Source organism: Ciona intestinalis, chromosome 5, assembly GCF_000224145.3.
Source record: "Ciona intestinalis chromosome 5, KH, whole genome shotgun sequence".
NCBI lineage: Eukaryota > Metazoa > Chordata > Ascidiacea > Phlebobranchia > Cionidae > Ciona > Ciona intestinalis.
Genome location: NC_020170.2, coordinates 3,644,756 through 3,659,516, shown reverse-complemented (window position 1 = coordinate 3,659,516; position 14,761 = coordinate 3,644,756). Strand labels below are relative to the sequence as shown.

Genomic DNA, 14,761 nt, shown 5'->3' with positions numbered 1-14,761 from the left:
TAGAGACATAGCAAACAATGTAGGTACCCAAAGGAGCTTTGAACTCACAACCCTTCGGTTTTGAGATTGCGCACAAACCACAACATTAGTCTAACCAGGGAATACACTTATTACAGCTTGTCAGTCAAAGTTATTTGGCTGCGCTGTTTTTTTTGTGGGTACAAAAAAACAGCTGCTACACTGTGCACCTGCTCCAAATCATGTGGTTTATTTCACACAACATGTATCAGTTAGGTTAAGATGCATAATTATAACCCGTAGTGAAATACCGCTTTGACGTCATTTTAATCTTCTGAAACATTCGCTGCTAACACGTAGCACACTAAGGAGAAAGTACAAAAACTCTTATAAAAATTGACACTACTACAAGAATCAGTTTACGCGATTTCTTAATCATTTAACCTCTATTTTAATGGTCACGCCTCCAACACTCAGTGACGCAGGTTATAACCTGTGGGAATTGTATTTGACGTGCGTTAGCGGCTATAACAGGAACGTTACGTGTATACACCTCACGACCCCCGATCCGGTCAACTCTTTTATCTTGTAAATTAGTCAACCACAAATTTTGGCCGCTTTGTTAGCAAAAATCAATATCAATTAGTTGAACGTCCAACGTTTCAAATTTGCCAGATTGGGCCAATTGTCGTTAAGTACCTTGCCCAAGGACAAACTCGCCAATCTTGGTGGCGACTTTCTAACACGTTATATTCTAGTAACAAGTTACAAGTACTGTATTCTGTGGTGTACCAAAGGGTTAAGTCTAAACACACTTATGCAAGCGTAACATGTCCAAATTATAGCATTTTCGACAGTTTTTGGGTATAACCTGTAAATTTGCGACTGAATAAATAAAAACAACAGTTTCTGAGTAACACGATTTTAATTAACAAATGTCATAACAAGACCGCAGCAGGGAACTAGCATTAGTAGCGATAGAATCATTTGGACAAACACGTAAAATTAGAATTTTAAAGAATAAACGCAAACGAATAACAAGTGGCCATGCAGAAAACGCATGCAGGATAAAAAGGATGACAGCAAGAAAGTCACCCCAGGGTCCTAGATGTATAATATTCTAATTTGTCTGTTTGAATTATTGTATTTTTAACTTATTAGGTTGGCTTGAACGTTTTGAGGTAGGTCTATGGTTGTCACATACACTGCTGAAACTTTGTGTCCATATACGGTGAAGGGTAAAACTTTGGTCGCCAGTAAGTATGCATTAAGCTGTTGTCGAAGAGAGGTATATACAGTAGCGAGCTTGAACACAAACATAACGGGGCAAGGTTGCATGAGAACGATTTTTTACATCAAATGGAAAGAGGGAGGACACGAACTGAATGGGTTCGAGTCAGCGTACGGTTTCACGGAGGTATAACTTAGTAGTAATGCTTTATAGTGGGCCGCGTATTGCATGCCGACTTATCGGCTGTTGTCGCCGCCCGGAGTATTTTCTTCACTTTCCGTAGCTGCCTCCTTTTTAGTCGCGTAAAAAAATACAGCGGCACTTGAGTCTAACTCACTGGTAAATCCATCAACAGTTCGGTCTCGCCGACGTCGCAAATGTCTTTCCAGTTGCTCGATATTCGGCGTCGGGGCCCGACTGCATTTAATGGTATCCACATCCGAGGGTTCGCTAATCGTTCTGCGTTACCGGCCATTTTCCAGAAGTAGTGGCCTTTGTAAAAGAAGTACGCCTGCTCGGTGTAAGAGTAGTAAGCGGCATCGATGTTTGAGGGAAGTGGAGAAGCGCCTCCCCAGCCCGGGAAAGTCGCCGCAATTGTCGCAATAGATGCCAATCTTTTCGTTGTCCAATGGAACCTATAAACCTGCGTGGACACAAATTGATTATAAATAAAGCGTGATAGTGCTAGTATGTAGTGCCACAAATACTAAAATACAACAAGTAAACTGAAACCATTTAGTTTTAAAATTGGTACTAACTTTTTGTTCACAGAAGTATGTACACCAAATAGTACCAACGATCTTTTTTATTAAGTTATACATCGGCGTTTTTCGATGTACGTATATAAAATCTAGATTTTAATATATAATGTATAGTCCTGTGGGGTAAGATGGAACCCCTTTAGCACATAATACCAAAATATCCTAATCATGTTTTAAACATTTAACGTCTATGGTAGTTGTAAGGAAACGGATCTTATAATTCTTCAATTTTTTTTGTTTGCTACCTAATGAGACGAGAAAATAGAATGAAAAGGTGACACCTCTTCCTCCATCCTACTATATCTACAATTGCTACTATAGTAAGATGGGGGAAGATGGGACACCTTTATTACATAATATCCAAGTATCCCGACCTTGTTTTAAATATTTAACAACGGTCTATGAGAGTCGTGAGCATACAGTTTTATAATTTATTGAATGTTCTTTGTTTACTATCAAACGCGACGAGAAAATAGAATCAAAAGTGTCCAATCTTCCCCCACCCTACTATATATACTACTGAAAAAATGTTGCTTACCAAATGGTTTTTGAAAAAATACAAAATTCGTTCGTCAGATTTATAGAAGACTGTATCGATTGGGTAAGGCACTCCAGGAAAAAGATCTCTGATCGGTCGTGGATATCTATTTCCGTTACTGTCACTAGTCATAGCCCGCGCAAGCCTGCTGTCGTATTCAATAAATACATCGCCTATTAAACGAAATAATTGGTTAGAGCTAAATTGTACTTGAAAATTACGATATTAAATGGATGACATCTAGGTTATAATTAGGTATTCGAATAAACCATTCGGTCACGATACCAACTGTTCCATTCGCCCAAACTGGAAGCAGGGCAAAGTTCTTTAAACTACCAGGTATGTAATGCTTATCAAACCTATTAATTATCATATGCATCGCAGGCACTAAGCTACGTAGCAAGCATGGTATAATTGGATTTGAATTCCGTCGTTTGCTAATCTCAAATTCTGACCTATGCCCGCAAGGTCAACTGGTGTTTAAAGTACGTCTACTGATTTTATAATATGTTTTTTTGTAAAAGGTAAAATCGCGTTAATTCTATTTGGTGAGATAATGGAACTTTGACTTTAGTAGTTATATCATTCGGGGCTACAGTAAACTGTAGCAAACTGTAACAATATGTGCTCAATCAATAAAGCGATGGCACCAGGCAGTATGATCTGCTTGAACCCGACGTATTTGTTCAAACTATACAAGAAATTTAATTTTCTTGCCTTTGAAAAAGTAGATTGGGCCTAGAGGCGAGTTCCACTCTCGAACATGTACAATACCGTCGATTTTACGATGTGGGTCGTTTAGTTGCATAACCCCCGACCAGTGATAAGCCGTAGGTTTCGGGTCTCCATATCTCGGCCTTTTATTACTGTGGTAAAAGTAAAATAGTTGAATTACTTTTGGAACGGCTGAAATGTTATAAGACTGGTTTCTTGTTTCATACATTTTTTCCCGTTTACGAGTTACCAATATTAACCTCTGCAGGTGTTTTTTATATTTGTTTATTTATTTATTGGGTAATTTGTATAGGAATATAATTAATAACTTCAGCCATGCCCTAAAATCAGCTCTGTTAATGGTTATAGATACAGAAGTCAATTTGTTGACCTAGCCCACTGAATTAAATGAGCCAAGTTATTCGTTTGTTTAATGAAGAAACCGCGTTTGCAATGTTGTGGCGAGCTATCTTGAATAAGTACACCATTTAACAGCGCCACGAGGCGTATAATGAGTGTTGCAGGGGCGCTTTAAACGTATGCATTTTTACACATGCACCGTTTACCCTCGTGTTTGTGTTGATATAGAAGCATGACGCATTCAGGCATAGTTTCGGGCAGTTCACGCAACTTAAATTAGGGGCAGGCATTTTAGAACCGAAGGGGCGTTGTATCAATTTGATAGCAAAATATTTTAATGGAAAAATAATAGCACGGGTTACGTTGGACAGCTGTAATTTCCGATTTTTGAACTGAAATGACTCACTTAGCAATTTTGCCAATCAAATAATTATATGCGCTTTGGAAGGGCAATATTTTAACACAAATTTTGGCCCTCAAGCGTTCTAATTATATTTAAAATATTAAATCAGTCGAAACCCAAAAGTGTTTTCAGAATATATAGCAACCACTATAGTTAGAGGGTGTAACATTAAGTAATAGCTAGAGGGGGTAGTTTAAAGTTCACGTGTTTTTGCATGACTTTGGCCTTTATATGCCCGTGCTATAATGACCTTGTTTTTGACTTTAATGTGACCTTAAAAACATTTTCACCGTGAGAAAGCTCTTATGGTGGCGGTCGACTTATGATCAGTTTAAGTTCGTAATTGTAGGGTCTAAATTCGTTAAGCATTAAGCACAGGAAGTACCGCAAATCTGGTTTAGGAATTTTGTAATCGGAGAAATAAACCAACGGTCAAAATTGTAACGAAAAATAGTTCAAGTGTTCTGCGGTGTCGCTTGTCACGTATCAACCGATTCTTTGTTTCGATTTGGACATTTTTAAATGGCAGGTGGTATTAAAAATTGTCAGATTTGTAACTTCTAATATTGACGTGAAATGCAAGTTACAAAGCACAATAGAAGTGCTGTTTGGCGATTATAATTGCTTTCAAAAACCAAACACAAATGTATCTTCATTTTCCAACCATCTTTTCGACTTAACTATAATATAGTATAGGGCGGAGAAAGATGGGACACCCATTCATTCTATTTTCTCGTCCCATTTGGTAGTAAACAAAAAACATTCAAAGACTTGAGTTAAAAAACGTATCCTAACGGCTCACAATTGTTTAAGTTTAAAACACAATCAGAATATTAGGACATTATGTGCTAATGGTGTCCCATCTTCTTCTACTCTAAATTAGACTACACAACTCCCTAAACGATTGTTCTAAACCATAAGAAACTGTTATCAACTAAAAATTCTATCACTGTTCAAATAGGCAGTCGGAATACGCCGTACTAAATGCATACCTGTTTTCGTATAGCCAGTACCACTGGCGTCTGAAAAAGTAGGTGTTGTATTTCCAGCGAAACACCCCGTCAGGAGAACGCTCTTGTCGTAGCCAATCGAATGCAACATCAAATGGAATTTCACATTCACCTAAAACCAGACAATGTTAGTGAATAAATAAATCGTTTACAAAAAAACTGAAAAACTTGATTGAATCTCAAATGTACAGTTAAGAGCGCGTTAACAATAAAATAAAATAGTGGTTATAGGACGATAAACTTCCGCGAATACGAGTTCTTTAGGATTTGAACATTTGCATTCAAAAGGCACTCTTTTTTGTAAAAAGTTACAGAACTACAGTTTTTGTACCGTAGATAGCTTTAATGCTGTTCCTGTCAGAAGTGCTGAGTTCGTCCATGTTTTTCGAACCTTGGAAAGGTTTGTAGTAAGGATTCATAATCGAAAGTCTGTTATCGTTGTGTGAGAGACCGAGTGTGTGTCCAATCTCATGAATTGCAACCTAAACGAAGATAAGGGTATTACATACTTTGCATTTTTTTAGTTTACTATTGTAGATATTGCATTATTTTGGCGAACCTTCAAAAGACTGATTGGATAACTTGCGGAAGATCTTGTTTGCGGAGCTCCGCCGCTCACTGTTGCAGGAATCCAGCTCACAGGAACAAAAGGTTGTTCATCATTAAAATGTATCTCAGCTTTAGGTAAGGCCCAGGCGTGAGCATATTCTTGTATCAAAGGTCCTTGCCCGAAAGAAACAGGGCAACGATTGTGTTGGTCTATATAGGTGGGGAACAAAACAAGCGGTCATGTCTCAGATTTAATTACGAATTTTAAAGGGGAGCTAAAGCTATTACGGGTGAGCCGGCTTACGTAGTTAAGCCTCGTCATTGGCGAAAAGGAGGACGGAAAACGCGTAAAACAGCCGCTCGCGTTGTTTCTTTTACTCGAGACGAAATATAGCGTCTTCTCACGCGATGTTATACTAGTTGGCAAGATGTGGCGAAGAAAAATAACCATTAGGTGAAAAAATAACACACGGCGATGACTCTACCGAGCTCAAAAGTATCGGCTTGGTTATTATGATACAACTGTATGACACCATGTACGTGACAATTGCGCTGGATTGACCAAAGGCGAGAATTTAGATGATTTCCGCGGTAAACCACGATCGAGTTATTTCTGCAATCAGTCTCAGCGGAACCATGGCTCTTGCAAGAAAACAAAATGACATAATAATGAAATGACGTCTTATTAAAACAAGCCGTGTTATTCTTCCCCTCTTGTCAATATACGGTTTGTTAGTTCCAGATCGCTATCTCCAACATGCAGTGCCCTGACGTTTAAGACCTTCGTTGTCCACGGCCTGGGGCGTCAGCACATTTAAGGCAACTTCATATCGAGTTATGACGCGGGTGTTGGTTTCCACTTAACTCTCTGTGGCACTTCAAACGTCGATTTTAAAAATAGTCCCCGCTTAGGACTTTTGCGGTGTAATGCCGCCAAGGTGTCATTTGCTGCTCACAGCTGTATATCACTCTTACGGGATAAGCTTAATTTGAAAAATTGCTATCGAAAAGCCTGGTAACTGCTAATAGGAAACCAATGCTTATTTTTCATCGACTGGTCTCGATATTTGGAATGCGTGTAGGTTTTTGGGGGGTTGTAAAAGCATCCCTGATATTAGGCAGGGAAAGCAAGTCTATAGCCGTTTAAATGTCATATTCCGTCGAGTTATCGTCGCACGCCCCCGGCAAATTCCAAGCGAGGGAGAAAACGCGCGCCAGAGCAGCCCTTTTCCAACGAACGAGCCGCCATATATTTAGACACAAACTCTCAAAATAAACAGAAACATAGACTTACTTATTCCAAAACCGATGAGGACGTCGACCTGACTCACAGGAGACACGTTATCCTCCAGAAAGTTCCTTGGCAAAATCTCGCTCCACATGCGGAAAGCGAGCTTCACTGTGAACCAAACTTCGTTCGATGTCATGAATTGGTTACGTGAACTTGGCCACTCACGAACCTAGAGACAAGTACGTACGGCTTATACGCTGCGGGTTATCTATTTACGTAGGCAGAAGTTGTTTTGAACACAGAAACTTGTTAGTTTAACTTAAGTAATGTACATACTATATGGGAGTCGAAATATCATGCAAAAATCCTCACCAGTCTCCAAGTTATTGTTCGTCTCGGAAAAGCGAGTCCCCAACCGTTAGCTCTGTTGAACATCCGGTAGGCGCCTGACCGCTTCGTTCTTTTATGTTCCTGGTGACGTGTATATAGAACAATACGTTCCAATAGTTCTGGGAATCGTGGAGGTGGTACGGTGTCATTTATGGTCGAGTCGTTTAATCGAGCCATCTTTTCCCGACGCAGTGCGCTCAAAATTTCTTCCATGTCTTCTTTTCTGCACGAATATGTGTTTAGTAATATATTATTATTATGTAAGTCAGCAGCATAGGCTGGGTGAAAGGCATTTTTTGAAGACAGCTTTACTCTCCGTATACAAGTCAAGAGGTGTTTGCTAATAAACCTGGCGGGCGGGGAATACCTTCATAGTTTTAATAACCGCTGCGAACAGTGTTTATTACCTGCTTTCTGTGGATAACTCTGCTTCTGACACGATGCTTTCCACATCAGACATAAAGGCCTCTTCAGTAGAGTTAGTATCCCATTCCGTCTCGTTTTCCATGTATTCCGCATTTTCGGCTCGTTCTGTGAGACGGTGTACCAGCGGTGGTTCGGAGAACCTTCTTTTACGCACCATTCTTGGGCTAAATGTTGTCAGATATGGAAAAGCTGTTGTAGGGGGCTCAGCACGACCAGAACCTTCTGCACTTCCTGAATCAGCTATTATGTCGTTTATTTGTGGAGTAATCGTGACGCTTTCGGTGTCGGAGTCGCTCGGGTCGCCAGTTGATGTTGTGATGTTTGGGTTTACAGTCAAATCGGGCACGCCACACCTACAAGTGTAAAGGAATTATCCACCAAACGCAGAATGCCGTACAGAAAGTTTAAATGTATATTCTGTGGGTGTTTGGTATGCATGGCAACAAAGTATTACGCGAGTAAAACTAACAGTACACGACATGTGATGGTAAATTATAACAGACGCGGATAATTAAATACCTCAGTTGGGTCATAATCATCATTGTCTCTTCGTCCAATACTCCAGTAATATTAAGACCATTAGCGTGTTGGAAATTGCTCAAAGCAACCAGAAACTCTTCGTCTCCCATAGCTTTAAACCGCTCACGAAACTGGTTACTGAGTGTTTCGTTCGCATTACCGAGTTGGTTCTTTGTTTCGTTTTGTCCTTGCAAGCCGCCTTCCTCTATCCCTGTCTTGTTAAACCGTGGAGAAACAGAAGTCCAGTCCGTTGGCTCAATCCATCCGAATACGCCAAGGTATTCCTGAAAAAAGAACGTTGGAGGTTAGTATATAGTTGGTATATACCAGCAAGATAAGGCCCTAAATTGCACGACCGCGCTGGCACATGCCATATTTAGCTTCGGGTTTTTGTTACAAAGTGTATCACGAAAACTGTATATAGTAGGAAGGGGGAAGATGGGACACCTTTTCATTCTATTTTCTCGTACATTTTGGTAGCAAACAAAAAACATTTAAGAAATTATAAAACCTTGTCCTCGCGACTTTCATAGACCATTGTTAATTGTCTAAAATACGATCAGGATATTTATATATTTCGTGCTAAAGGTGTCCCATCTTCCCCCACCCCACTATATATTGCTCAAAAATACAATTGAAAAGGACATTTTTTTCTATAACTTGTACATCTTAAATATATACATGAGAAATTGCTCACTATTACGAGATTACATATAAACATTAAAAAGGGTGCACGTTTCACTTGATTCGAAATACAAGGCGCTTCATAGAATTGCAATTAACGTGACCATGGGCGGCCTAACGAGTCTTATAGACTACAAGGCGATCAAAAGGATTAACCTTGCTTACACAAGGAGCTATATTCGACTATGAACCATACCGGTGTGAATGGACTGCCTTTAACAAGAGCTTTGTTGATCGTTTAAGTATGAGTAGTGGTACAGAAATACAGGTGAGGCATCGGACAAAACAAAATACACGGATTACGGTTGCGAGAACGACCTCCACAAAATTATACTCATATAGTAGGAACTGATTTTGTTTACAGAAACTAAAAATACTGAATTTGCTACATCTTACCTTCGCAGACACAATTTTACTTGTGTTGGTTTCGTAATTTAAAGCGAGAGTATCTCCATCAACGTTAGAGGATCTTGCAGACCCGAATCTTCCGATGCTGGCTAATTCGGCAGAAGTTGATTTTAGGCATAGAGTGAACAGGAAGACCATTATCCAGAAAGTTGTCATCTTTTGAAATGGACTATCTTTGCGCTTCGTTAAATACGTGAGAAGCTTGTTTGGGCACGATTTCTTTATTAAAAGACTCGGAAAAGATTCGGTTATTTCTCTTCGTTTATGTCCGATACAGGAAGTCTCGGATGTGGAAGAGGAAACCACTCGGAGGAAACCGAGGCTTCGGACAGAGGACGAAGATCCGGCTCGATTTTTATCGACTCCGAACATGTCTTTATAGTTATTTTCGAAACAGTCACTGAGATGTACTTCTCAGGCCGGCAGTTTAATATATGTACACGTGTCTATAGTAATTCTCACTGATTATATCCACTTGCTGCAACAGCAGATTTACATCACATGAAGTTTTCGGAAATTTTGTCACAGGTCGCGCTAATAGAATAATCTGAAAAAAACACAATATTTCATAAAACCTCATCTGTACAAAAACACTTCATAAGATTAGGCAATTAGCCTATTTCAGTCGTCCTAAAATGATTACAGTGACAGGCATGCTATTTTATTCGGACTAACGTGATCGATAAGAATATATAGGTCAATTATCAAACAGTATAATGCGCTTGGAGCTTATCCATACGCCTTGGGTTCGATTTGACGCAGAACAAATTGAGTTTGTCACTCGATTTTTCGCTTTGTCTGTTTTATATAACAGTCACTTTGTATACAATATTGTTTGTAGTAATTCATGGGGTGTATAAAATTACAGGGCGTTGAAATATATGATTCATTTACTTATTGATCTGAACTGAAAAACAAGTTGTTTAAACGTAAACACGTCGATCAGTTGTTCAGGGCCGAAGGCTAAAATTGCGACACAGGCGAATTAGTAAAACAGGTAAGTGCAATAGTTGTATAAAGTAATTTACAAAAAGAACAAAGTCAAAAATCAACAAAATATCAACCATACAATAATATATAAACATTAAAGTTCGTGCCTTTTAAATAGAGCGGTAAACAGCTTTGAATTTATAAAGTTTCTGACACTGATGACTTAATACGTTCTAACAACAGCAAAATAAAAAAACACGACAATGTAAACATTAAAGCTGTTTATCTTGATTATACTGAAATAAGCGTATAAAACTTCGAAATCCAAAAAGTAAGCTAAACTAAGTAAGCTAAACTAAAGCGTCAAGATTTTAGTCTGCCTTGTTTAAATTAAGCCTGTTAGAGCAACTGAAACTGATAATTTTCGAAATTGATTTCATTTACTCGGTAATTAAAGCTAACCCTACCCCGAAATGTCACTTCGTCGACGGCGCGCTAAAGAACAAGGCGGAAATATCCGAGTCCGTTTTGTGATTTCGCCCGGAGCAGCGCAATATTTGTGTTCGTTTTTGCGGTCGGGCGCATTTTTTCCCGATTCTGCGCGTTTACCCAGAGATTAGTGATGCGGCCATTTAATATACGATAATTACTGAAATCAAGATAGCTCGAGCATCTCTTGATCAGTACGTCGCAGTTTGCTCTCATTACGGACGTACCTGTACAATTACAAATGCTTAAAATTTAATTTTTCAGCAGGTGGTCAAATGGCTGACAGAGTCCAGAAAACGTATGCTACTGCCTGGTGATTTCATTACGTTGTCATGCTGAAGCCTATGACGCCTGCCATTTAACTGCGGCAAAATTGAACTGCGGATAGCAGACACATCTGTCTGGGTTGGTATTGGAAATACCAGCACTTAATGTGTCAGCGAAAACGACAATGTAATCACCGTGTCCGTAACGAATCTCGGAAACAAAATACGAAGAGAGAAGGCAAGACCTGAACCACGCGACCCACAGTAAAACAGCAGGGTGTTATTTCTACATTTTTGCACGCGGCCTCGCTGCGATTCGGGTCTGGTGACGTGTCCTTACGCGGTTAATATGACGGAATGCTGCAAGAAATCGCTTTGATGCGTCGATTGAGAAATGGTGGAATATTAAAGCTTTTCATATTTGTGACGTCAAGCGCTTCCCACCTTTCATCTTTATATGTTAATGCAACGCTTTCAGCTGTCAGGAGTGACACCGTCAATCATTTTAATCACATATTCATGAGATTCATATTCCACCAAAACCACATCAAGTTACAGTTACGCAGGAGTAAAGGATTTTTGCGTTTCTCTTCAAACTCGGGAAATTTACGGAATCAGAGGGTGCTTGGTTCGATTCCAATGCGGGTAAGTAGCTTGAATTTAGAAAGTGAGGGGTGCATTCGCGGGGGAATGCAGCGGTAGGTCAAAATGAAGTCATTTAGCGAAAGTGAAGCTGAAAATGACGCTACGATTTCGCGAGGCACGGCCAATATTACGAGCTAAAAGTGTCCGGTTCTGGTAACGCGATCCTTCCCTTCTCGTAATGACAGGTAATTGGGCAAACTGAATCTCGCCCGTGTTTATTCAATTAGAGAGTACAAGCTCATGCACGCCCGTCTTTTACTTCCAATTCGAGGTTACGGTCGAAAATTACCGTCGAAACGGGACACCTAATACGATTTTGCTCTCAAGTCAAACATACACTATAACGACGCTTGTAATATCACTTGATATAAATACATTTAAAATATAAAAATAAAACTAAGTGTAAACTTTATCCGGAGATCCGTCGGTTTTATTTTGCTGAATCATAAATTTGCATATAAGTTAATTCGTTTGAGCAGGATTTAAAAATCAAATTCCATTTTAAGATTACCTTACCTTCTACTAATGTCAAATATCACACATTTTTGGTTTTATTTTGACATTAAACTAAACGCTATAAATAAGATAAAATTGCGATACACTTAATCATCCGCCGAAAATCTGCGCACAGTATAATGTACTTCGACGCTTACGTATTTTAAACCTGTTACACGGTCCCTATAATGATTATACAACACTTATAGCCCATACAGACAACTTGTTTATGGCAAGTATGTAAACGATATTATAAACGAAGCCCTATAACGACCAGCAGCAGTGGAATTTGCCCGAAAAAGGTCGCAATATGATGCTGTGATGATGCCTGGTGTTTAGGAAACAAATACACGACGCCATTACCGTGGTACACCCAGCACCCAAAGTTTCGTAGCAAAAAGAATATTTCTGTAGCAAGAAAAAAACGGGGCTTACCTTGTCATAAAGTCTCGATGATCCCGACCGTCGGTCGTTCGTAGTTCGTTTATATTTAACGCTAAAGCGTCCGTCTTTGCAGCTCGCCAGTCCGAAATACAATGAACGTAGAGAGCCATCGGTTCTAGCGAACTGCTTGCCTTTTTTCTCTGCGCGTTTTGATTTATTCCCGGTGAGCGGACGCGAGACTATGAGAAATTAATTGACTTCACTGGACGCGTGGAAGCACATTGCTCAACGAGTATTATGATCTAGGACTGTATTTATGACACTAATTTACACACGTAAAAGATGTCTTTATTTTGCCCGGAACCTAATACGTATAAAAAACGTTATTGTACATTTTTTCGCGGCTGTTCGTTTTTGACACTTTTTATCTGATCTGTCATGGCATGCAGAGTGACCACAGACGTATTAGAACGATTTGTTGCGTTTGAGCAATTATCCAGCAGCGAATGACGCCTGTTATTGCGTGAGTAACCCGTCGACGACAATAGTGAGGACGGTGTTTTCCGTCCCCAGTAGTGTAGCTGGCGCCGCCCGGACAAAAGTAGCAGTACTGAGACGGAGACGTGGCGATTAATACTCGTAACAAATGTAGACAATGTAGCAGGGGTAATTATTTAATGGATTAGAAATTTGAAGGTGCACTTATAAAACCGAACCCGCTAAATAAAAATTCTAAAATGGAAATGTATAGAATGCGCACGAACTAATTCTGGTGGTGCTCCGGAGTTTGTTCATTTAAACAACTATAGCAAAATGTTCTTGGCTCATATTTGTAACATATAGAGTCAGAAGTACTGAAGCTCTTCTTACAGAGATTGTTTAACTAAACTATACATAACACTTATAAAAGATTGTATGTGGTACAGATATACCATTGGCTACAAAATTCCGTACAGCCTATATTTGGCAATTGTGAATACCAATTTTACACTGGATCGACGGCTAGTTTACATAAACACTTAGCTACTTGGTGCCAAGCCAAGTGCTCATTACATATTAAATATCCAAAGCGAATGAGGCAAATATAAACACAACTATCAACGCGATGAAAATGCGACAGTGAAACACGTAGGCAGGGTATATATGAGTCGTTCATATAGTAGGGGTGGGGGAAGATGGGACACCTTTTTATTCTATTTTCTCGACCTATTTGGTAGTAAACAAAAGAACATTCAAACAATTATAAAACCGTATCCTCACGACTCTCATAGACCGTTGTTAATAGTTTAATACACGATCAGGATATTTGGATATTATGTGGTAAAGGTGTCCCATCTTCCCCCACCCTACTCTTCAACAATTGATTGCAGCCGAAAAATGCAACCATTTTTTTACTGAAATAAATTTTAAAAAAACTTTTGCATAGGCCTAAAGGTAAACATACAGATGAACCTATACCTGTTAAATTCCGTATCTTCTGCAACTTTGTAGCATCTACCGTTTAGTTTACGTTTGAAATGTTTCTCGGGGCAGGCGTTTATAATGTTGAATAGAAACTGCTTTTCATGATGATCGTGCAGTGAATTGACTGATAAGCCGGGCTTGCCGCTTTTCGTATCTTGGACCACTTCAAATAGCGAACTCGGGATTGCTTTGTAACGGTGATCTTTCCGAACAGCGACTCTTTTAAAATAGAACAAAGCACAGACTAATGTTTTTATGTGATTGCCTTAATGAACAAGGCGCATAAAGTGAAATGAATTTTGTAAAATTAATAAAAATTAGCCCAAAATTCTTGTGTTAAGTTTAAAATAGCCGCAACAGAGCAGATGTATTCGGTTTCTATTTTATTATAGGCACACTGAAAATTCAAATATATTTGTGCAAAAATGGTCCCTAAAGCAAAAAAATCAAGTCGTTTCTGCAGACAAACGTTTTACTGATCTTATCAGTTAAAACACGCATTTTAAAAAATACTTCTGAAACTCACGACCAGCTTATTTTTACGAACACAAAATAGTCACGTTTCGAAATTTTTACTTTTAAAGTGGTCCAACAAAAACATTCAAAACAACAATCCTCGGATAGGTGACTTTTGAAATCCCGCACTATACTACAGACTTTTATACTTATATAATAGATAGTATATGTATTATCTATGCTTATATAGCCTCGACCAGAATATGTGGATATAAATATGCTTTGCTTACCTGATTTAAACATTGCGGTTGTTCACTTGACATTTAAAATTCAAAGCATTATATTGCCAATTGACTTTCGTATATGATTAAACGCTTTATGCTTTGTATATACGCAAGCTATTAACATTCGCAAAAATGCTTTGAATACCCGTTTACATTAAAGTAAATA

General features: G+C 39.0%; 1 protein-coding gene across 2 annotated transcripts; it reads right to left on the bottom strand.

The window, feature by feature from the left end:
- Nucleotides 1-864: 864 nt before the first annotated feature.
- LOC100183446 (matrix metalloproteinase-21-like) lies at nucleotides 865-14,102 on the bottom strand. 2 transcript variants are annotated; one of them, XM_026834599.1, is made up of 12 exons: nucleotides 13,850-14,102; nucleotides 9,171-9,729; nucleotides 8,091-8,374; nucleotides 7,553-7,924; nucleotides 7,128-7,368; nucleotides 6,819-6,984; nucleotides 5,535-5,734; nucleotides 5,307-5,457; nucleotides 4,958-5,087; nucleotides 3,206-3,354; nucleotides 2,489-2,661; nucleotides 865-1,832 (listed from the first exon to the last, which is right to left on the bottom strand). In XM_026834599.1, exons 2-12 carry the CDS (start codon nucleotides 9,552-9,554, stop codon nucleotides 1,518-1,520), a joined length of 2,565 nt encoding a protein of 854 aa, XP_026690400.1. In that variant the 5' UTR covers nucleotides 9,555-9,729; nucleotides 13,850-14,102; the 3' UTR covers nucleotides 865-1,517. The 2 variants fall into 2 exon arrangements, with proteins under 2 accessions (XP_026690400.1, XP_002120500.1); XM_002120464.5 differs by lacking the exon at nucleotides 13,850-14,102 and adding an exon at nucleotides 12,443-12,705.
- Between the last annotated feature and the right edge of the window lie 659 nt (nucleotides 14,103-14,761).